The sequence below is a fragment of the Herpailurus yagouaroundi genome, unplaced genomic scaffold (assembly GCF_014898765.1).
Source record: "Herpailurus yagouaroundi ecotype Mexico unplaced genomic scaffold, PumYag 141, whole genome shotgun sequence".
Taxonomy (NCBI): domain Eukaryota; kingdom Metazoa; phylum Chordata; class Mammalia; order Carnivora; family Felidae; genus Herpailurus; species Herpailurus yagouaroundi.
In genome coordinates this window covers 71,483,845-71,507,903 of record NW_024412396.1, presented here as the reverse complement: position 1 = coordinate 71,507,903, position 24,059 = coordinate 71,483,845, and the positions used below count along the sequence as shown (strand labels likewise).

The following is a 24,059-nucleotide window of genomic DNA, read 5'->3' as shown; positions in this document are numbered from 1 at the left end:
TGAAATTAAGGTGAGTTCGAGGGGGTTTTAAGGTCACTGTAAGAAAATCTGCGATAAAAAAATTCTAATGAAGGGTTAAGAAGCATTCAGCTACTTTATACCTAGGCAGGCTTAATCATCAGCGCAAGGTTTCCAGATTATATGGAGTTAACGGTTCGTTATAAAAATATGAAAGATAATGCAACTCACTTTTCCATCCTTAGATGTACCAGCGACTTGTCCCGTTGCTATCGTGATCCTGTCAGGGTGAACTGCTAGGCTAAAAAGAGGGTATTGATAAAACATCCACGCTTTAAAAGTACGCTTTACTTTTCTCTTGGCCACATAGAGTCTAGTCAAAACTTTAAATGTAAGAACTATATGGTACCTGACCTCTTACAGAGTCACCAGAGAGTCTCTGCGCACCCCAATGACCTTGGGCAGTTAGTGCCTATTTCATCCAGCCCTTCTGTCTCGAGAATTTCCAAACGCAAGGAAAAAGCAGCCTTTGCTTGGAAAATACCAACTCTACAACAACCTTGATTAAGTATGTTAAACAGCAAAAATACCTTTAAAAAAGTTTTTTTTTTAAACGTTTATTTATTTTTTTGAGAGAGAGAGAGAGAGAGAGAGAAAGAGCGTGATCAGGGGAGGGGCAAAGAGAGAGGGACACAGAATATGAAGCAGGTGCCAGGCTCTGAGCTGTCAGCACAGAGCCTGATGCGGGGCTCTAACCCACGAGCTGCGAGATCACGACCTGAGCTGAAGTCGGACGCTCAACTGACCGAGCCACCCAGGCGCCCCCAAAATATCATCTTTTACCAACAGGAGTTTTACTATTGATCAGGGATCTAGGACAAATAGAAATAGGTAAGCCCACCTGCTTTACTACCCATCCTTCCAAAAGCTGTAAGCGGATTATGAATGAATTAAAATGAATGAATTACAGCAAGGCCAGAAATAAACATGGGTATTTTTACTTTTATTAAATAAAATGCCTGGGTGGCTCAGTCGGTTGAGCGTCCGACTCCGGCTCAGGTCATGATCTCATCATTTGTGAGTTCGAGCCCCGCATCGGGCTCTGTGCTGACAGCTCGGAGCCTGGAGCCTGTTTCAGATTCTGGGTCTCCCTCTCTCTCTGCCCCTCCCCCACTTGTGCTCTGTTTTTCTCTCTCTCTCTCCCCAAAATAAACATTAAAAAAATTTTTTTTTATATAAAGTCCCACATTAGAATCTACTAGTGTTAAGTAGTAGATTTTTTTATATAAAGTCCCACACTAGAATGTATTTGTGTTAAGAAGGACTCCAAACAGGGGTCTATGAGAACTATTTGTTCGGGTGACACGGTTGGTTACGCGGATGTGTTATAAGGACAAAAAAACTAGTCTGTAGTGTCTTAGAGAGATGGGTAGCTAGCAGACCACCGGGTACAGACAACGTGGAACATAAAGAGCTTTTCCAAAAGATCTTATTTCCTCAGAGCTCTTCTCCTCTCTTTAGTTACATCCCAGCCCCGACGTCTTTCCGCTGACGCTATTTCTACAGGGGTGAGGACTCACCACTTCACATCGTCGTTGTGGCCGGCGTAGTGCCTCTGGAGCTGTTCCTCGACGTTGTACAGCACCACCACGGAGGCGATGAAGTACACCGTCTCCCCCGTTGGAAGCAAGTACAGGTTGTTACGACAGTCGCGACCCCGGTACCCATAGCTTTGTGTACGTCAAGATAAACCTGATTTCCTTTAAGACCCGACAAGACATCAGCTTTATTCAACAGGAATGGGCAATAAAATTCCCTAAGACTAATACCATCAATTTCTCTCATTTAAGTAACTTTAAACTGTGGGGCGCCTGGGTGGTTCAGTCGGTGAAGCGGCCGACTTCGGCTCAGGTCATGATCTCACGGTCTGTGAGTTCGAACCCCGCGTCGGGCTCTGTGCTGACAGCTCGGAGCCTGGAGCCTGCTTCGGACTCTGTGTCTCCCTCTCTCCCTGCCCCTCTCCCACTGCCTCTGAAAAATGAATAAGCCTTAAAAAAAAGATAAATAAATTTTAAGATACTGGTAATTGATGTGTATATACCTTATTGAGTGAATTTTATTTTTATTGTAATCTAGGAGCTAAATCTTTTACTTAAAAAGTTTTTTTTATGTTATGAAAGTACTTGTAAAAGGTGCAAAGGACACTCCCACATACCTACGTAAAAGGTGAAAAATGTAGCTCCTCCTTGTCCCAACATCCCCAGCTTCTTGGGGATAATTACCTCAGTTAGGATTTTGGAATGTATACTTCCAAACCTTGAAAACTATTTTGAGAGCAAAACTTCACTTGAATTTGAATGTGAAAAAATAATCTAACAAAAGTACCACTTATTTATTTGAAGTAAATTCCACTGTTTCACATCTTTTCAATTATGAACAGAGAGTAGGCCGAAAAAAAATGTGCTTCGAATAATGTTTTCCAGCCGTGATTTACCCTAAAATTTAAACCATTATGGACTTAAAGAAGAATCACTTTAATTATATGTGCCAAAACAGATGTCCTAGTGAATGCTTAGGACATCTGAATCTGAAAATATAAAGAAGATATTTTGGGAGAGAAACTTAGGTACAGATGAGAATTCTAGAAAATTCCCAAGGAATATGATACCATCCTTTCAAATAGTAATTCTTCCAACTGATTACAACAGCATCAGTTTGAACCAACTTCTTAGGGGCGCCTGGGTGGCTGACTCGGTTGAGTGTCTGTCTGACTCTTGATTTCAGCTCAGGTCACGATCTCACGGTTTGTGAGTTCTAGTCCCACTTGGGGTTCCCTCTCTCCCTCTCTCTCTGCCCCTGCCCCTCTCGTGTTCTCTCTCTCTCAAAGTAGTAAACCTAAAAAAATATTTTAAAAAAATTAAAAAAAAATAAACCAACTTCTCAGAATTTATATTTGGGGCTTGGCATTAAACAGGTACTCAATAGAAATTTGTTTGAGGGCGAAGAGAGGATTTTTGTTCTTTGTCTTAAAATCTGCATGGACCGGAAGGTGGCCTCTGCAGAATTCCTTTAGAGTAAAATAAATAGAATAAAATAAAATAAATAAGTAAAACTAAAGTAAAAGTTAAAAAAAAAAAAACCCAACGCTTCATTCACCCCTTTTCATAGGCTCGGTTTCTTTGTCTTTCAGGTTTTTCCCTCTGGAAGCTCGTTCGCTTTTCTAAATCTCATAGTATGAAGGCTCTAGCAGCTTGATCTCAAGAACGTCAGTCATAGGGCTGACTCATTTCTGAGATTTACATTTGGGTGGGGGAGGCTGTTTCTTTTTCTTAAAGTAGCGTTCTATCTACGCCACACGCGGATTTTCTTTACGCCTGTATCTACTCCCTTCCTTCAGGACTGGGGTATTATTCCCAGTCTGATGTTACTCCTTTAATTAGTGTTGACCTTGCTGTTAGGTTCCCAGGGCTGGCCAGGCCCCCACCTGGTTTCAGGGGGGAATGCCTGTCCTTCCTTCCAGTGTATCACTCTTCGGGTTCAAAAACCTCCTGCCGGCACGGTTTAGTTCAATTTCTGACGTTCTCATTTTCATAAGTTTGTGAAGTTCAGTATCTTCTTGAGTTTCCATGCTGTTTCCGTGTGCCCCTGCAGAGCTCACTAAGCAGGGGCCAACTAGTGTTACAAATAACCGGCTTTCAATCTCATTAGAATCCCAAACTCTACGCATTTGTGATTATTTTCATTCAGCTTGCTTTTCTCTTAGTGTTTAACTACCTTTATTTTTATAAAGTTTATTTATTTATTTTGAGAGGGAGAGAGAAAGCATGAGTGAGAAGGGGGCGGGAGGGAGGGAGGGAGAGAGGGAGAGAGGGAGAGAGGGGGAGAGAGAGAGAGAGAGAGAGAGAGAGAGAGAGAGAGAGAGAATCAATCCCAAACAGACTCGTCGCTGTCAGCGTGGAACTCACACGCTGTCAGATGGTGACCTGAGCTGAAATCAAGAGTCAAGACGCTCAACTGACTGAGCCACCCAGGCAACCAGCCCAGCTTTAAACTACCTTTATTCTGTTGGAAAGATTAAAATTCAAGCCAGAAAGAAAGTGATGCGTTTTCTCACGGCTCTTTGAAAACGAACAGACAAACAAACAAACAAAACCCCAACCATCCAGCCAATCCTATGAACCTTAATATTTTCTTGTCGGGAAATAAATGCATATGTATTTGAGCAAGAACCACCATCTTTCATTCAGGAATGATGGGTCAGTGTCGCCCTAGCCAGCAGCACTCACGGAGCCTATTTGCAAGGACACCGTACGGGGTTCTCACATATGGCCTATTTTGTTAAATAAAAAAAAAAAAAATTAAAAAAAAAAAAAATTATTGGGGATAGACTATTTGGCCCAATCGGTGAATAAAGGATACACCCATTCCAGTTTCAGTCTCTTGGTGGGAAGCTCTACCTTTGCTTCCAAATTATAAGAGTCCACTTGATCTCTGGGCAGGTACATGGTAACAGGGCGTCCGCGAAGAAACATTTTTACGTATCCTTCTTCTACAACAAGAACAAAGACACCAGTTAAGACGCCTCTGGGCCCGGTGGATCTGAAAACAAATGTCTACTTTCTTTCTCCTCTTAATGTCCCAGGAAAGGGTCTAGCTACTCTTCACGTGATTTCTAATTAACGTGTTGGGGGTGGGGTTGGGGGGCAAATAACGGAAACCTGAAGTCGCACCATTGAAAACCAAAGTTTTCACCCTGTTTACGTTGGACGTGCTGCTTCCTCAAGTACGTGAAATACGTGAGAAATTGTAATAGAGAGGGAAGAGCTAGATTCCATTGGTTTTCCACGAGAGACTCAGTGTTTACACTTGTCTTCGCCATCGGCAGGGGAGGGAAATGCCACTTCGCAAAATTACAACCGATGCAAAAAATCCACTCAGAGTTGTCAGTGATTTCCATGTATATACAATTCCAGTAGCGAAGTTCATAAGGCATCTTTCGACACCTAGGTCATTTTGTTATATCGCAATGTAAAAATATACCTTTATGTATCTTATCTGCTGGACACATTTTTCGAGTACAAAGAACACAAAATCAGCAAGAGTGCATGCTGGGGTACACACAAGAAGGAAAATGCTCAAAGATAAGCTTGAAAGAAAACGGAAGGACTAAAGACCCATTAGGGGGAGATGCTGAGAAACAGAAGCTTCTAGAACAAGCATTTTTATAATAAAATAACTTCTGACGTCTCAAGAAGTCATTACGGGGGCAAAAGCAAAACCCAGTAATACATCAACCTGGGACACGTGCAGTTTTAAAAAAGAAACAAGGTGGGGGTTTCCGCTCGCTTTCACGATATAGTAAGACCAAGGAAAATGTCCTGTGAGTTCCTGACGAATTCGGTTAGAACTCACTGCCGATCCCAGGACCAGGCCTCCACGGCATTTAAACTGGGTCGCTCCAGCCATAGCGGCACATTAACTCGAGAGAAGAAACATCGGCGGAGGGGACATCGGTGAGGAAAAGTCACGAAATAACTATGGTGCCGTGAGCACCACATTTACAAGTTACTTTTGTAAATCTTGCTCCTAAGGACCCTCAAATGCTGCATGCGAGCCCCCCCCCGCACACTAAGAGGCCGTCCCAGTTTTATGTTAGTGCACACGTGCATGTCAGGCCTCACATGCGTGTGATGCATTCTTCACGCCACATATTAAGTCTGACTTTTAAGTAAGGGGCAATACACGCTCAGCCTGCAGACGGCGTGCCAGGCGCTCTGTTCCGTGGGCGCTCCATGAGGATGCCGCCACAGGGTCCGTCCTCCCCAGATCCGCCGGGACCAGCCGAGCAGAGGTCCTGGTACCCGAGGCTGTCTTGTCACTGCCCCACCCCGGGCATTTTATATTCTGCAGCCAAACCCGTCGAGGCCCCAAGTGGATTCCACCAAGTCCTTTCTCCACACGATGTCCTTTGCCCGCCCTCTTACCTGCTGGATCCAAACGTCTAGCATCCTGCCTGCTCTCCCCTAAGTGGCCGCACCGGCCTTGAGCGCCCCACCTGGACCCTCCTGTCTGGCCGGAAGTGTCTCCACCGCCCTACACATCTACCCAGCTCCGGGCCCCTGCTCCTCCCCTCGCCCCAAAGCTCTTCTCTTCTTTAGTCCCTCCCCCTAATCTGGGCTCATCGGACGGTGTGGCCGCCACACCGGCAGGACCTAGGAGCGCCCGGCAGAGGACAGAAGGAGAAGAAAGCAGATGCCAGCAAAGCACAGAGCTGAGGACAAGCGGTTCCCTCAACTGTCTTTGTACGCGAGGAGGCACAGAACGTGGATGGGTAACAAAGAGGCTATGACGCCATCTCCGCAGCACGGCAGAGCCCTCCGTGGCTGTAATAATCAGGGCGTGTGAAACACTGAGCGCACTGTAGCCGCGTGCTGGTTAAATCCTCAGGACCGAGGCTTACTTATCGCACGATGCTAAACCACTGAACGAGGCCCCCCCAAAAGCCCTGAATTTTGCCTTGGCATTGATTTGCCCTGGCAATTTGGGCGTTCTATGTCTAAGATCGAAACACAGCCAGGGAAGGCAATGGAAGTTTCCAGGCAGGTTAGGACCACAGCACGCAGCCGCCCACCGGAAGGTGCGGAGCGAGAGGCCAGCCACAGCGGCACAGGACGCCAGGCCAAACAGCGGGACGTCCAGGGCCGCCCTATAGCTGTCTTAGGGTTTCTACGAATCCTTCAGAGTTCCTGCAAAACCAGCTGGTAACCAAGCCAGATCGAATGTACAACTACTTATCAAAACCCATCCAAGTAAAGGCGCAGGACTGCTGTTTAACTTCAGGTGCAGTGGCTTGTGTGATGGACACGTTTTCGTACGAGGAGAGTATCTGCTTGGCCGTACGGAAAAGGGTTCGGCAGCCTGGGTAGCAGCTTTGTTGAGAGAGCTGTGAGATTTCAGAAATGCCGCCTACCTTTGCAGTGTATCACCCGGCGTTTCCCTTGTGATTTCGGAGACAGGGACAGAAGCGCTAGATGAAGAGATAGCGAGAACTGCAGGAGGGACCTGGGGCAGCTAGCTCTTGGGGGGGGGGTGGCCCCCCGCCCCTGCAGAGGAGCCTGTGGGGGGGCTCAGGACCTGGCTCCACAGGCATAGGGCGATTATAGTTTTCAGCGCGTGATTTCATGCTTCCCGAACAGGAAACGAATACTAAATAAAGCACATGCCGCTACCTACGGGGGGCTGACTTTTACATCAGTTCCAGTTCCGAATCGAAGGGGGGAAAACCCAAAGTTAAAATGAGACGGGTTTGTTTAACGGGTGACATACCCGTCAACGATGTTGCATTTTCGATGTGCTTTTGAAGAAGGTGAATATCCTAACAATAGCATCTACCTTATTATAAAATGGGTTAACAAAAACAAAAAAGAAAAGGTATATGGAAAGGTACATCATGAACTATTAGTTTGCAGTTTAGGAGACTGAAGGCAGAAAGAGAGAGTAAAAAAAAAAAAAAAAGCTCCTTTTGGACAAAGTGATCACTTTCCTATCAGAGGTGTTGCCTCGGGAGCCCCAGGGGAGAGGGAGGAACAAGAAAGGCCACACACGATCTTCAACCTAGAAGTTCGCCTTTCACACGTGTGGTGGCGTCTCACTCTTCCTCCTTGTTGACACATCTTGAATCGGTCTTCAAGGGGGTAAGGGAAAGGGTCTAGTCTTTGCGACCAAGTTACGGGCTGTGCCTGGGATCTGAGCCCCGACCCGTGGGCACGGGCTTCCTGGGCCTCAGCCTGTCAGCCCCGCCACGCAGACTCCGCATGTGACAAGTGGCCCCCGGAACCGCTCCGCGTGCGTCCCCCAAGTCCTGAGGGGACCGAGGGGCACGCGCACAAAAGTTGAACGGGACTTACCTGCGCTGAAGACGGGCTCCTTGGGTTTGCTGCGGAGACAAAACGGAAACAGGGTTTAGAGGGAGGCTGGTGTGGCCGGTGCTTAACCTCATTCGTGAAAGACCCCCCGGCTCACCGGTGGCAGCACAGGCCGGTCACACTGACGCTGTGCCGGTGATTCTCGCTAACGAGAGAAACAAAACCACGCAACTGCAGAGAGGGACAAATGTACGTGAGAACGTCTAAAACCAGGTGCAAGAGATTGTGACCCCCGCTTTGCCACCACAACTGAGCTGTTTATGAGAGCAGGTAAGTGTCTGCGGCAGGAAAACGTGCTTGGTCGGGATGCGAACGGCCACGTCTACACACGCAAAGGTTTGCTCTTCTCACGGATGATTGAAAGCACTTATTTAAAACCAGAAAGTTCCTGACGTAGAACTTGCTGACACACCCAGCTCCTGGCAGGGTAGCTATTGTGAGAAGGAAAAGAGTGAAAACATAAGGAATATCGGGGCCGTGGCCATCTCATCAGTGTTGTGGGGGCCCCACCGCAGATTTCTGCCGGGCTGGGACCACCCCACGACTGCACCCGGGAAACCAAACCCCCAGAGCATTCGAGGTCACGCCGCCGACGGACTAGGGACAGCCCCAGGGGCAGGCTTCCCCGGGATGAGCTGGCATGAGCAGCAGAGCATGCGACCACTTCCCAGGACAAGCACCTGCCGGAAGAGGTCACCACCTGCCTGCCAGACAAGGGAAGGGACCCTCAGGCAGGGCAGGAAGTGTCTCCCGTTCAAACCCAGGTCTGCGAGACTCCGGTGTCCACACCATCTGCTCCGTATACCCTGCTTCCTGGATTTGCCTCCTGCTTTAAGACATGGAACAAGACCGACCACGTAAACGAAACCCGCCCCCGAGAGAGTCACAGAGGCACACAGGTTGGTGTGTGTGCGTAGTTTCCAAAAAGTACCTGAGCAGATACAGTCCCGATGTTACATTTCTCCTCCAGTTTTTTCTTGAAATACATTCAGAAACACCACCAGTAAGAATCAGCCTTAACCCCAGCATATAATAAATAATATTATCAATACATTGGACTTCCAGATAATTTGATGCCGTACCAGGGGGTAAACTCCTGACCGATGCTTTAGAAGTGCTTGGCAATCTGTTCAAGTGTGCTTTATGTAGCTGGGGCTGTTGCGGGCTTAGTTTTCGGGACTCTCGCCTTTGGTCATTGAAAACTACTCTGAGAGGGGTGCCTGGGGGGCTCAGTCGGTTAAGCGTCTGACTCTTGATTTCAGCTCAGGTCACAATCTCACAGTTCGTGAGTTCGAGCCGTATGTTGGGCTCTGCACGGACAGCGTGGAGCCTGCCTGGGATTCTCTCTCTCCCTCTCCGCCCCTCCCATGCATATTCTCTCTCTCTCTCTCTCTCTCAATAAACTTAAAAGAAAAAAATTTTTAAATAAAAGATATTAAAAAAAACCTACTCTGAAAGCATGACACAAAACTCGAAGTGCCACACTGGCCTCGAGGCCCTAGTGCCATCTCTCCTGACAACTTTATTTCTTTGTCTGCATCTCCCTCTGCTGTCCCCTGGTCCACGAGTCTAGCTGCCCCATCGCTGGTGTCCCTCCCACGTGCCCGGAGCTCCTGTGACAGGTGACTGGCCTGGCTTCCCCTCCTCCTGGACACCGTCCCACGGCCCCCGTGTTGTCTGTGCTCCAAGCCTCTTCCCAGGGAGGCCTCTGAGGCTCTGCAACGTCCTGGGGTCCTCCCGACACACCCTGTGCCCCAGCCAGTGGCAGTTCTCTGCACGGCTCCCAGCAGCCCTCTCATGCTGTTCCTCCCTCACCCAGAGGCGGGTAAACGCAGTCAGGGCGGGGGTCTCTGCTCTGCTTGCTGCTATGACGGCAAGGCCGGGGGCAGGGGGTGGGTGGTGTAGGGGTCCCCGGGCTCTCCCAGTGGGTCCTCAGACTTGACCATGGGCTGTGTCTCCGGGGCTCTCTGTCAGCTCTCCTGTCCCTCCTTCAGGGGTGACCGTTCTTGCAGGCACCCGGTCCACAGGGCAGATGATTTCTCTTGGTTCCCCTGCTCTGCCCTCGTACGACAGCAGCTGATGTGCCTGTGTTTCAGAGGGGATGTCTTCCTTCCTGCACTCCGGACCTGCTCCTGATCTGTCACGAGCTCACTGAAGGTCTGCAGAAAGGTGTGCACGCGTGCGTACGTGTGTGTGTGCACGCACATGTGTGTGTGTGAAGCGCCCCCTGTGCATGGGGCTTGCAAAAATTCCTCTGTAGCTCGGCCCAGGATAAAAGCAGCCGTGGACCTGTCTCTCCTAAGACAGGCTCATCGCCGTGTGGATTTTAGTTCATCACATTACTCTGTGACCTCAGCTCCACGGTGGGTTTAAAATAGCCATGCTTCTGTCGATCACCGGCTTGCTCTCGCTCTCAGAGCGGGAGCAACAGTCCTGTGATCATCTAAGCGAAAACATAGGTCTTAACTCCGACTTTCACATATGAGGAGGGTCACAGGCAGGGTGAGGACACGGGAGGAAGGGCCGAAGCAGAAGACGGCAGCACAAGCCTACGGGCTACAGGAACATAATGACGGGGAAGCCAGGTAGGGAATCAGAAGACACGAGAGCCATCTTTCCATCATGACTTTAATCACAGAAGTGGAAAGACACAAAAGCCCCAAATGCAGGAACAAGCAATCCAGAACCTTCCCTGGAGATTGAGAAGAACAATTATGAACTATGTTCCTCTTAGAAAGAGCGATCCGTAGGGCAGTTCGAATTCCAGACACAGGGAGGCCTGTGGACTCCTGAGGCCAGGCTTGTGACATTACAGGAAGAATCAAAGATATATCTATTAGGGGCCCCTGGGTGGCTCCGTCGGTTAAGCGTCCGCCTTCAGCTCAGGTCGTGATCTCACGGTTCGTGGGTTCAAGCCCTGCGTCGGGCTCTGTGCTGACAGCTCGGAGCCTGGAGCCTCCTTCGGATTCTGTGTCTCCCCCTCTCTCTGCCCCTCCCCTGCTCATGCTCTGTCTCTCTCTGTCTCAAAAATAAATAAAAACTTAAAACAAAAAATATCTATCTATTAAAACACTAGAAAAGGCAGTGTGGGTGTGAACAGCTGAGGGTCATGGAGAAAGGCACTGTTCTCACCTTGTGCTCTGAACTGCGCATCACGTTTTGGGCATATTGTATTTAGAAAGATTGCTATTGCTGTGTTCCATTCTTTGAGAAAGCTACATTTTTTCCCCCACTTTTATAGAAGGCTACATTTTTCTTATATTCTTTTTTAAATGTTTACTTATTTTTTAGAGAGAGAGAGAGAGAGGCAGAGGGAAAGGGAGAGAGAGAATCTCAAGCAGGTTCTGCACTGTCAGCACAGAGCCCGATGTGGGGCTTGAACTCATAAACCACGAGATCATGACCTGAGCCAAAATCAAGAGTCGGACACTCAGCCGACTGAGCCACCCAGGTGCCCCAGAAAACTACATTTTTAAAGCAAAAAAACACTGTCTTTACTCTTGAATCCATTATTCCTGCCTCTGCACCACCACCTTTCTTAAACAGCAACACAGTGCCAGGGAAACAGGAGCTCCACTCGTGGGTGCAAGCCTTTTAAGCACAAACCTCTGGAGCAGTAGGGGCAAACAGAGGGGCAAACCCGTAGAGGGTGTTACGACAGCCGTGATGCAGGATTAAAGATGCTGCGGCCTCCGCTCAAAATCTCTCAACCGGAGCCGCACGCTGAACACCTGCCCTTTCCAGGACTCACTGCCAGGAGATTGAAAGGGGACCCTGGGAACCCGACACTGCTGAAAACGGGCCCGGGCTGCAAGCTGACTTGGTACGGGAGGAGACCGGCGCCCCAGGGCCGCGTAGTTTGTCTCTGATCACCTGTTCCTTAGCGTGAGCTAAGTGGAAAAACGTGAGTGGGTGACGTTAACGCTCCCTGCACAGCCAGGGTGTGGTTCCGTGGGGGGAGGCGTGAGGCTTCACGCATCCCTGTCCCCGTGGGGAGCTGACACAGATGCCCCCCCTCCTCCCCCCGGAAGCCCACGAGAGACATCAGCCCAGCAGAGAGGAAGGGTTTCCCCTCTGGTGAGCAGACCCTCATCTCTTGGCTAATCTGCCCTTGGCAGTGGCCAATACCTCCCGAGTGAACAGTGTCACGGTCGGGTATGGTTTTTACTGCTCTGTTTTGGCAGGATGACTTGTGGAAAGACTCTGGCTGTGTGTTTTCTTGAGCTGGTTGGCTCGGGAGACCATCTCAAGGGTTCGCATAAGGAAGCGGTACCTGGGGACTCACGGAGGATGCGAGGCAGCCGGGAGCCTGTGCCAGACCGGCGGCTGGATCTGGGGGCAGCAAGAGAAAATCAAACAGTTGAGCTGAGGAAAAGCCCCCACCCTGAGCCGTGAGCTCACAACCATGCAGCGGCTACGACCACCTGAGTCTACATCGCATGTTATTAACTCCCCGATAACGTTCACCGGGGACTCTGGGCGCAGGGTGGTCTCCTAGTGGCTGTTTTTCTTTTCATCTGCTAACACTCACCTTGCCACACGGCAGGCTGGGTGTGTATGAGGAGGGGAGTCGGGCAGGGGTTCAGACTCCGATTTAACGGCACTCCCTGCGCTGTGCCCGCCTCTGTAGTGGGATCTGCACTCGGAACTTCCGCACCTCCCCACCTGTTACCTAATTTACCCCACGTGCCTGAAAGGGGGCTCAGGAGCCCAGGTCCTGCACGCTGTGGATGTCACACATGGGGGACGCGTGTAACAGGGACCCCTGGGTGACCAGGATTAGAGCACAGCCAACAGGGGTCAATGCTGTTCGAGCAGAGATACTTGCCTTCGAAAATGATTTACGAGGCTCGATCAGAAAGGACACCATTCCAAAGTGAAACATGTGATCTCCCTGACATTTGTTCACCTATAAAAACCGTAGCTCTTGACATACGTACCAGGACTCCTTTTGAAACGATCTCACTTGATGAAATAATATTCCCGCTGGCAACCAAAATACTTTACTATGTAAGTAATGATTCTCTACATAAATGCCCTTAAGCAGCTTTCTACTAGAATTGGGGTCATGGAGGAAACATCTCAAAGAGTTTGGAAGTCACTGGAGACCCTACTTGGGGACAAAGACTGCTTCATAGACATTTCCAGCCAACACCTCCAGCTCAGTGTGGCAGAACCTGCCCAGATTTTGAAGTCGGCTGGGTCTGCGTTCGGATTGGGTAAGTCGCTCTACCTCCACGTCTTAGTTTCTTTCACCTACAAAATGGGACTAAAACCACTGTAAGGTCCAGGGTGTTGGTAAGATCAAACTGCGCATGTAACAGAGGGCCCAATACGCGGTTTTCACTTCTATCACTCCCCTCTTGCTCCCAACATTGCTGACGAGAACCTACATGTAACCTCCAGGCCCCCTGCCTACCAGCCTCAAAACTAAAATATAAAGAATATGAGCACTTATTATTTTAACATGTGTTAAAAGATAAATGACCCCATGGCTCGGGGAGTGAACAACCCTTTCAGTAAAGCGAAGATGCTTAACTTAAGACACCTAATTTCCAGGGCAAAATGTTTCAGAATCTGAAGGGTGGTGTTAAAATCATCTACCAATAGGTGGTGCTGTTTACATAGTTCTTAAATGACTATGTTTTTTGTTTTGTTTTGTTTTGTTTTAAATTATATATTCTCTCATTCACTCCAGAAACATTTACTGAGCAGTTACTGTGTGCCAGGCCCTGTGCAAAGAGTTAGGGATACAAAGAATAATAAACAACAGCTTCTGCCTTCCCGAAGCTTAAGGGAGGGCAAGGGGTATGTATGGGCATGGGGCGAGTGGGGAGGGAGTTACAGGTATAGTTAAAGATAACCAGCAGGTGCAAAGCAATCTGAAAGGCAGCGGACTCAGACCCAAGGGCCAGGCCAAGCTTCCCAGAGAAAGGGGTGTCCTGAGCTGGGTCCTGAAGGATCAGCTAGAGTTCCTCCAAATATATCCAACCATCCACCGCCACCAAATCTCCAGACACATACACATGTCACTCAGGAGAAGGAACAACCCTCCACTTAATAAGTGCTAGAAGGTGTAATTGATTAAGCTCTGCATTTGCTTGTGTAGGGTGTTCTTTCTTTCCTTTTTTTTTTCTTTTCGTATCTGTGTTTTATTTTATAATACAATAAAGCTTTTTCTCCATATACTATCTTCTTACTGAGATTTGCATTTCTTTTTTTTTTTTTTTTTAATTTTTTTTTTCAACGTTTATTTATTTTTGGGACAGAGAGAGACAGAGCATGAACGGGGGAGGGGCAGAGAGAGAGGGAGACACAGAATCGGAAACAGGCTCCAGGTTCCGAGCCATCAGCCCAGAGCCCGACGCGGGGCTCGAACTCACGGACCGCGAGATCGTGACCTGGCTGAAGTCGGACGCTTAACCGACTGCGCCACCCAGGCGCCCCTGCATTTCTTTAATTAAGAGTGGGTCTGATTATCTTTTCTTTAGTCAGTTGGCTATTTGTACTTCCTTCTCAGCAAACTGCCTGTTCAAATCCTCTGCCCGTTTTTCTAGTGAGCTGATTGTGTTTTTTCTGTTTGTGTTGAGTCCTTTGGAAACTAAGGAAACTGGCCCTTTTCACTTGAATGTGTCGTTGACGTTTGTGGAGGGAATGGGTCTGTGTGTGTGCCGGGCCTTTCCACGTCCCACTTTGCCTTACGCTGTGTTCTGTGCACCGTACGTGCTCAATAACTTAGGCAGTGCTGTGGGAGGGAAGGGGTAAGGTGATACAAAATTGTTCAAGATTTCTGATTCCTGCCTCCCTTTTCAGGTCAGGGTGAGGGTGGGAACGGGAGTTGGGGAATTCCAGAACATTCCAAAGAAGAGGGGCACTGCCAGGACGAGCAGGCACACCGACATTAGCTCCAACACTTGGGGTAGAAGGTAATCATCACGGCCACCGTGGATGGAGTGCCAACAGCAGGCAAGCTCCGTGCTAAGCGTTCTTGCAAACATCTGGGCATTTGTTCTAGATGTCGGGCTGGACTGACTAGATCAGAAAAACCTTGTTGGCACCTGATGTCCAACTAAAGTATATTTGCCTAGCTAAATACTGCTCCGCCTCTGAAGTTACACTGTCAGAGTATATTTACTGCCACAAAAACATGGCTACGAAGCCAATGAAAAAGAAGGCGACAAATGTATTTAAATGATACGCCAGATACACAGTACCCTGGAAGTAAAGTCTAGATGGAAATGGAATAAAACGTTAGCGCTGAGGTCTCTAAGTAGTGAGATTTTCACTTCGTTTTTGGACATCTGGATTTCCTAAGACACGTGCTACTTGTGTAATAAGTAAATTATCTCAAAGAAAAAAAAAATCTTGCTGGGGACAAGCGAGAGCTGGTATTAGCCATGACTATCAGGGCACAAGAGAGGCTGGGGAGCCAGGACATGGGGGGCCAGAAACCCAGGCTGAGGATTAAGCTCCAGATTGCACTATCAGTGATGGTGAAATAAAAGAACAAATCTGAGCCTTGAGGACCTCAAGGTGTCACTGAAAAGACTATTTCGTGGAATGTTACAGCTTTGGGACGGACAGAGCTCAGAGTCTCCAGCTCAGGGTTCTGGACCCTATAAAATGGCTGGCACAGATGTTGAGGTTGTTCAATACAAAAGAGCATCTAAGGGGATACTTTCACATCTTTGTTATTTTGAAGCATTCCCCTCCCACCCCCCCACATTTGTTGACTCTAAAATGCAGGGTTTATTTTTTCTTATTTTTATTTAAAAAAAATTTTTTTTTTCAACGTTTGTTTATTTTTGGGACAGAGAGAGACAGAGCATGAACGGGGGAGGGGCAGAGAGAGAGGGAGACACAGAATCGGAAACAGGCTCCAGGCTCTGAGCCATCAGCCCAGAGCCCGACGCGGGGCTCGAACCCACGGACCGCGAGATCGTGACCTGGCTGAAGTCGGATGCTTAACCGACTGCGCCACCCAGGCGCCCCTAAAATGCAGGGTTTAAATGTGTGTTCTGATGAGGTTTCCAGCAGATGGCTGACACATTTCCTGTTCTAACAAAATAACTCCTTTACGACAACTTTTTGCTGGAAACGAAGTGTCTTATTTACAAAGCTGATATATGTCAGTCCAGTCAGAATTACAAAGGGGGGGGGCAGTTTTCTAACTGAAACACTTAATCAGTCTGGCAACATCCAACATAAATTGCATTCTAAGTAGTAGCTGTTTCTCTGATACAAAATGCTTTTTTTTAATAAAAAAAATTCCCTATTGCCTTAGTACACTGGTTACATTAGATAGCACAGGTCATTCATGAGAATGTTACTGTTGATTTCCTATTTAAATTTAGTAAGTACTTCACTATGACACAAAATCACTATATAATTGTTAATATTTATCATTAACAATACATGAAATAAATATCACATTGCCATATGTTGCTTTTGTTCTTATAGAAGTTTGCCAGCACACAGATTAAGTGCTGTTAAAAATTTGTGGTTTCAGGGGCACCTGGGTGGCTCGGTCAGTTTAACGTCCAACTTGGTTCAGGTTATGATCTCGTGGTACGTGAGTCTGAGCCCCACATAAGGCTTTGTGCTGACAGCTCGGAGCCCGGAGCCTGCTTCAGATCCTGTGTCTCCCTTTCTCTCTGCCCCTCCCCTGCTTGTGCTCTGTCTCTCAAAAATAAATAAACATTAAAAAAATTTTGTGTTTTGATACAAGCAAAGTATTCTAAAACATCAAACATTCTGGGGTGTCTGGGTGGCTTAGTCGGTTGAGTGTCTGACTTCAGCTCAGGTCATGATCTCACAGTTTGTGGGTTCGAGCCCCGTGTCAGGCTCTGTGCCGACAGCTCGGAGCCCGGAGCCTGCTTCCGATTCTGCGTCTCCCTCTCTCTCTGCCCCTCCCCCGCTCACACTCTGTCTCTCAGAAATGAATAAACATGTAAAAAAATTAAAAAAATAATAAAACGTTAAATATTCGAAGACAAAAGTCCCCAACGTCACAAGAATGACTGTCAAATCCAGCGACCATTTCCAAAGAAGATGAGAAGCCGGCACAAGAGGACTGCAACTCACAAAAGAACACAGTTTCTATTTTCATAGATATTTTTAAGTACATTAGTCTATTTTAGAAGAGGTGAATGCCGAAGATCTCAAAACCACTATCGTTTTATGTTCAACATTAAGATTCGTGTGATATGCACGGAGGAGCTTACGGTTGCTGTGCTTGTTACTGAGAAATCTGTATGCCGAGGTGGAACTGTTTTCCTTGAGTCAGAGGAGGCTTTTTCTAATTTTCGCGCAAGTGCCACATGCTCTGAAGACAGTGCTGCATATGGCGTGCGGTAATGGGAGATCTGGAGCCAGTCTGTTTCACACAAGTCACGGCACCGTCGTGCGTGCGGGACGTCCTCCTTCCACAAACAGGACCCAACCGAAGCCGCCCCCCCCGCTCTGCCTCTCCCTCGCTAGCATCCTGGCGAGCCCGCCTGGCTCATCCTGATGCCACGTGGACAACTGCGAAGCCGTGTGATACTTAGCGCTCCCCCCCCCCCGCAGCGCTTCTAGATCTTGCCAGAATCCGGGTTGTGCTCGCAGGACCGCATCGCTCGCGTGAACACCATGCAACGCGTGTCAGACCAGAGAAAAGATGAATCGCTTTCTCTTACGAGCCCTTATCTTACGAGCCAGGGAATAAAAGCTCAGCATTTTGGAAAGCCTCATAAATGGTTTTCCTCTGCCTGGCGCAGGTCTCACTTTGTAACAGCTGCCACGACACGAGGCCCGTGACTGAGTGCCAAGCCTCGTGCTGAGTGCTTTCCCACCAGTCAGTTCATTGATAAGATGGGAGGCAATTAGGGATGTACTAATCCCTAAGGTACCTCGGCAAAAGCGGAGGCTCGAAGGCGTCACGCGGCAGAACTGGTCGACGAACCCAGACCTTTCTCTTACTCCAGAGATCCCGTGCCCTTTCCACCTTGTCTTGCTGCCCCCGGTAGCCAAAGAAGATGAGCTCTGGAAATGTAAGCCAGCATCTGGGAACCACAGACCAATATCAGAGCAACGAGCCAGAGATCTTACTATCTTCGACCACTGAGTACCACGGTGTTTCGAAGGGGGTTATGTGAGGGCCACCTTTCTATACCTTTCTCTGCACGCTTTAAGTCCCAGAGTCCAGGCATCGGTCAACGAGACGCGACCTCTGCTTTGATGCCGGGTTGAGGCAGCTCAAGGGTGGGGCTGCTCAGGCGGGAAGGGAGAAGAAGAAGGAAGGAGAGGGTCAGGCAGAGACTGAGTCACCAACTTGACCTTCACTGCTATTGCTTCTTAGCTGTTTCTTTCTGTCTGAGTTATTGCGCTAATATTTCTACGGGCCCCTGAAGGTATCTGCCAGGACGAGCAATTCCCTAAGAGAAGGCAAGAACTTTCTTTCTGAAACTCCTCAGGTGTGTGGGAGCAACTCAACCAGCTCGGGGCTACGTGGGCCTCAACTACTCCTGGGTCTTAGTGAGGCACGGGGCTTATTTTTAAATGGACATGTTTAGTTGCTTGAATTATTTTTAGAAAATGATTGGTGGATTTTCCTGGACCCTCATTTGTAAGTCGAAGTCTCCTGCTGTGGCATTAAAAACAAAACAAAACAAAACAAAACACACACACACACACACACACACACACACACAACCCCTTTGCAAATATCTTTTATGGAAATATTTACCCAGAACATTTATCAAAGCCATAGGATTTAAGAGATAAAACAGATCTGGTGTTTGCACAATGCGGATTCTTTTTCGGAAATTCTTAACAAAAATCAGATGTGCACAGAAGGAGCCAAGGTTTTAAGAACTGCCCAGATCTAGACACTTCAGGTCAACTTCCAAGCTTACCCTACATTCAAGAAGCCTGAAGGCCACACGGCATGACCCATTTATACTCTACTGTCATAGTAACCACTTGGCCTTATTTCAAAGGTATTATCACCTCATTAGCATAATCTTCTGATAAGAAGTACTAATAGCCTAAATTAGAAGGCAGAACCCTACATCAGTGGTCTCCGGGACTGTTAGTGAACTGTGGCCCTAACCTGCTGATGTTAGCATTGCCTGCACCCTTCCTATAGAAGCTATCTTTTAGGGATAAAACTGAAAAACAATTCAGGCCTCCTTACGGGACTGAATTAGAATAGATTTACAAACTTGGAATTTTCACAGCCTGTGGGTTGGAGTCCACTGCTTTATGACTAAGCCTTCTCCTTACATAAACATTTGGGGCGGGGGGGGGGCACGTTTAGCCTGTGAAGCTGAGACTCATTCCTCAGCTTTGCTCAACAGAGAGAATGAAGGCACAGAATGGAAGCACAAGGTTTAAAAAGGCAGGTATCTACACAGAGAAACGATCTCACAAACACGCACGTTCGTAAACATAAAACAGGCTCTGAAAATGCCAACAAGGAGCTTTCACTAATAAAAGGTTACTGTTAGTCGTAGAGGTGTTGGTCGTAATCCGTTATAAATTAACCTCAAAGGGAAATGCCCAATTATAAGCATGCGTATTTCAGGAAACCGCAAGGAAATGAGTCCCATTTCTGGTGTTAGCTCGATATTCAAGATGGCTTCTAACAAATCCTAAAACTCCAGCTTTTCACCCAGTCGGTCTACCTTAGAAAATACTGTCGACGCACTTCAACAACCCACTGAAATTAATTTCTGAATGACAGCAGAAGGTACTAGAAGTGTGAAGTGTTCCGTAGGGAAATTCAGAATGGCTTCCCCAATTCCACGGACTTGGGGCCGAGCAAATTCTCAGGAGCCACTTCGGCCTGCACGAGGGTGCTGGGACGTCCAGTTAAGGTGTTCCACCTGGACAACGAGCGGTGTGAAGGGTGATGAGCAGCCGCCTCAAATGGGGGCTTGAGTGGCGCCCGCCGCGCTCAGGAGAAGTCCGCGGGCGGGAGCGCGTACACACTGGGCGCTCTCCTGATTCATCGCTGGGGGAAAAGAGGTAACGAAACCTCTGAACGGTGGGACCAGCAGAGAAGATGCCCTTACCTTTCACTGTTCTTTTTGCCGCTGGAAGTACTGCTTGTAGATCCCGTGCGGGTTCGGTTTCCTTTGGAATCTCCGCAGCTTTCCCTTCGACCGCCAGGAGACACTCGCTCGGAGGAGCTGGTCCTCTTGATGGTACTGAGGCAACACAGAAATGACAATGAGATTCTTAACAGTGATTTTATTTTATTGCCGAGGGCAAACATATACACGTAGATCATATTTCTATATGGATATTTGAAAAGGGGGGCGCCTGGGTGGCTCAGTCGGTTAAGAGTCCGACTTCAGCTCAGGTCACGATCTCCCGGTCCGTGAGTTCGAGCCCCGCGTCGGGCTCTGGGCTGATGGCTCAGAGCCTGGAGCCTGCTTCCGATTCTGTGTCTCCCTCTCTCTCTGCCCCTCCCCCGTTCATGTTCTGTCTCTGTCTCAAAAATAAATAAACGTTAAAAAAAATTTTTTTTAAAGGGATTGATTCTAAAGCCCTAACTATACAATATGTGTAAGAGAGTGTGTGTGTGTGTGTGTGTGTGTGTGTGTGTGTGTGTGTATGGATGGATGTTATTCTCTGCAGAATGGCAGTTGGGATCAATGTCTCTGCTCACTGCCTTTGGAACTGTGGTCATTAGTCCGGGTCAAAGTCATAGCAGGGGCGCCTGGGAGGCTCAGTCGGTTGAGCGTCCAACTTTGGCTCAGGTCATGATTTCACAGTTCATGAGTTCGAGCCCCATGTTGGGCTCTGTGCTGACCGCTCAGAGCCTGGAGTCTGCTTCGGATTCTGTGTCTCCTCCTCTCTCTGCCCCTCCCTGGCTTGCACTCTGTCTGTCTCTCTCAAAAAAATAAATAAACATTAAAAAAAAATTTTTTTTAAAAGACAGCAAAGTCATGGCAGAAACTGAAAGGAAACATCCCGGGGTGACTGGGTGGCGCAGTCGGTTAAGCGTCCGACTTCAGCCAGGTCACGATCTCGCGGTCTGTGAGTTCGAGCCCCGCGTCAGGCTCTGGGCTGATGGCTCAGAGCCTGGAGCCTGTTTCCGATTCTGTGTCTCCCTCTCTCTCTGCCCCTCCCCCGTTCATGCTCTGTCTCTCTCTGTCCCAAAAATAAATAAAAAACGTTGGAAAAAAAAAATTAAAAAAAAAAAAAGAAAGGAAACATCCCAACAACCTTGTGAGCGCTCCAGCAGCTTCATGGGAAGTATCCCGCCCTTGAGCAGGCTTCAGTCTAAACCAGTGGTGCTCAGCCAGGGGTGACTTCACCCCCAGAGGACATTGGGCAATGTCTGGAGACACTTTTGGTTGTCACGAGTGGGGGGAGAGGGCTCCTGCTGGCATCCAGTGGGTAGAGGCCAGGGATGCTACTAACACCTGCAATGCCCAGGACATTCTGATACAAAGAACGATCCGGCCCCCAAAGTCGGTAGTGCTGGTGCTGAAGAACTCTGGTCTAAAGACAAATGCAAACACAGTGCCACCGGCAGTGACAGAAACATTCCACTCCACGTATGATGCCTTTGTTTGCAGGTAGTACCCACGTAAGTATAGCCGGTTGTGGTGGGGGAGGGCTAGACTGGTTGAGGGTCTGGGGTACGACAGCTGTGAAGATCTCCTGAATCCTGCAGATTTCTGGGGGAGATCAAACAAATGGCTTGAACATGTTATAATTCCACAGTAGGGAAGAGCCTGTTCTAGGAAGAAGGATGGCCCGTGCACAGGTAGCTCGTGGACACGAAAGGGTGGCCTGTGCACAGGTAGTTCGTGGACATGAAGGGTAAGTCGTGCTGTTCCTGGAGCACATACATGTATTACAGGCCTCCCTGTAAAGTTTTTATCCTCATCACTAGGCCATACATTCCTTGGGATCCCATCTCCTTGATCATTCTTACATGCTTCAAGAGCCTAGTAAAGAAGCTAGATACTTATTACGTGAAAAAGATGAAAAAAAAAAAAGAATAAATGAACGGAGTATCACATTTGAGCCTGTCACAGGAAGAGACATGAAGGGCTCTAACTTAGCACCGGCCCAGTAAGAAAGAAGGAGAGGGCTGGCTGGCGGTGCGGGTCCCGGGCAGGGGCTGTGGGGAGGGGCCTGCCCAGGGAGTGGGGAGTGGGAGCCAGGCAGCAGAGAAAGGAAAGAAGGCCAGAGAGAGGGGCCGAAGGTGGGAGGATGCGAGGCACAGGTGGCGCTGGGGCCGCAGGAGGAGACGGGGACGTGACAGAAATGCCAGGTGGCTGTGAGAGCTCAGCCCCAGGGAGGGGGCAGACCAGGCCACACTTTGGGACACAGGTGCCAAGGACGTGAGGCCAAGGCCAGGCTCCTGGGAGGAACCCTTTCTCCTGATGACACAGCACAGCCGTGCCCCCGGTCTCTCTTCTTCCTCTGTCCTTGTCCCCTTCCTTCAGGCCAGCTCCAGTCCTTTCCCTGTGGGAACTGCCGATGGCTCAGCAAAGAATCTCTTAGCATGTTTTTTTAAAACCTCACGGTGTGTCGGATTTGAAAAGCCATCTCGCTCTCTGGGTGAGCAAACATAAATAAGGTGACCATAATTGTGGGGATGTGATATGCTGTCTGCACAGCCTTCTTGGTGACTGAGGAAGCTTGGGATTCGCAGCCGGATTTGAATCTTACGGCCGGATCCAAATGGGCATGCCTCGGGGTCAGCACGTGCATTTTTAGAAGGCTCAATTGGGGGACCAGGAAATTACAGATCTTAGGAGAGCACGACATTTCTGAAATTTGGGACCGAGGTCTAAACATTACAGAAACCCTTGCGCTCGAAGTTCAATTTCTGCCAGCGACGACACACAGCAAGCTGCTTTAACGCCGCGGGATCTTTCTCTGCCTGGCATCTGGCGAGGGGCTCGCAGGCACGCTGCCTGGCCCCTGGAGGGCCCCCGGAAGGCACCAGCAGCAGGTGACCGGCCCAGAGCGTCACCCGCGTGGTGTCCCTGGGGGAGTTCATGGCAAGTTCACGGCCACTTAAAGACTTGTATCAAACACCCTTAAGGAGCTGAGAAAACATGACTATTAATCAACGGTGGCAAACATTAACCGGTTTTCTGATGACGCTGAGCTGGGTCGCTGGAAGAGCTAACGGGACACCAGTGATGGAGACGTGGAAACAGCGGTGGCAGGGACAGGCCACACACGCGAAGAACTTCGTGAGGGTACTCCCCCCACCCCCGCCCCCACCCTGTTCTCTCTGCTGGGCTTCCTGCTGAAGAAGGGCGACAGTTCACGAAACACCCAAGGACATGGGTGGGAGGGCCTGCTGAACGTCTAAAACTCCAACAAATGTCAACGATTAATACGGATGCGTGGTTTGAGGCTCAACCAACGGGAGACACTGCGAACCTGAACGCTGCACGCTAAAGGGACCCGGCGCTCTGGGCGGTGAAAACAAATCTAAGTACCCTCACCTGTGTGTCCAGCTGTGCTGTCTGCGTGCCTTTGGAAGACACACACCTGTTCAATCTATGCGTAAGAGGCCCAGAGACACAGTGGACTAAACCGAGCGCGGGAACCAAAGCGTGGAAAAATATTTTGGTAAGCTTCGATCAACAACGGAACGCACACCGCCCATCGACACGGAAAACACTTCCATCTGCATACACAGACTTGGATACAATTCATCCCAGCTCTACCCAGATATCTCTCATGCCCACATTTGCATTAAAATGCTAAGCTTTTAAAAAATCTACTATTGTTGTATACATTTGGGGGGGGGGGGAACCAAGATATTTCCTTTTGAGAGCCAAGGGCTCTTACGAATTAAAGAGGATTTACCAGGACTCAAAGAGAAGGACAGAAAATAAAGCTGGAAGACCAGACATTCGCAGGATCAAGGGCAGCCAGAAGGAGTAACACTGTATACTCACTGCGAGAAGCCTCCTTAAATAACCAGCAGGGAATATCAAAGAAGTTATGTTCCCTCCGGACGGCAAGGGAAAAACAATCCCTTCATTTTGCAAGTGGTGGGACTGGCTGGTGAGAGACTGCACACCGTGGAGTACATTTTCTAGTGCTTAGGGCAAGGAAAGTAGTTTTGGTATAGAACCCCATGGATACGGTTTCTTCTTTTCCCTTCTGGTCTCTACCCCCACTCCTGAACCAAAAACCTTCTAAGGT

The 24,059-nt window shown here is 48.7% G+C and overlaps 1 protein-coding gene across 4 annotated transcripts in view; it reads right to left on the bottom strand.

Moving 5' to 3' along the window:
• EML1 (EMAP like 1) overlaps positions 1-24,059 on the bottom strand; it is a 191,760-nt gene that overhangs the window by 30,769 nt on the left and 136,932 nt on the right. For 2 of the 4 annotated variants that reach the window (XM_040478209.1, XM_040478207.1), the window contains 6 exons: positions 19,940-20,074; positions 7,866-7,894; positions 6,929-6,985; positions 4,378-4,507; positions 1,539-1,688; positions 190-259 (listed from right to left, as the gene is read on the bottom strand). In XM_040478209.1, coding sequence (XP_040334143.1) covers positions 190-259; positions 1,539-1,688; positions 4,378-4,507; positions 6,929-6,985; positions 7,866-7,894; positions 19,940-20,074 — 571 coding nt within the window. The remainder of the gene's footprint in view (positions 1-189; positions 260-1,538; positions 1,689-4,377; positions 4,508-6,928; positions 6,986-7,865; positions 7,895-19,939; positions 20,075-24,059) is intronic. The other 2 variants (XM_040478210.1, XM_040478208.1) reach the window with 1 other exon arrangement.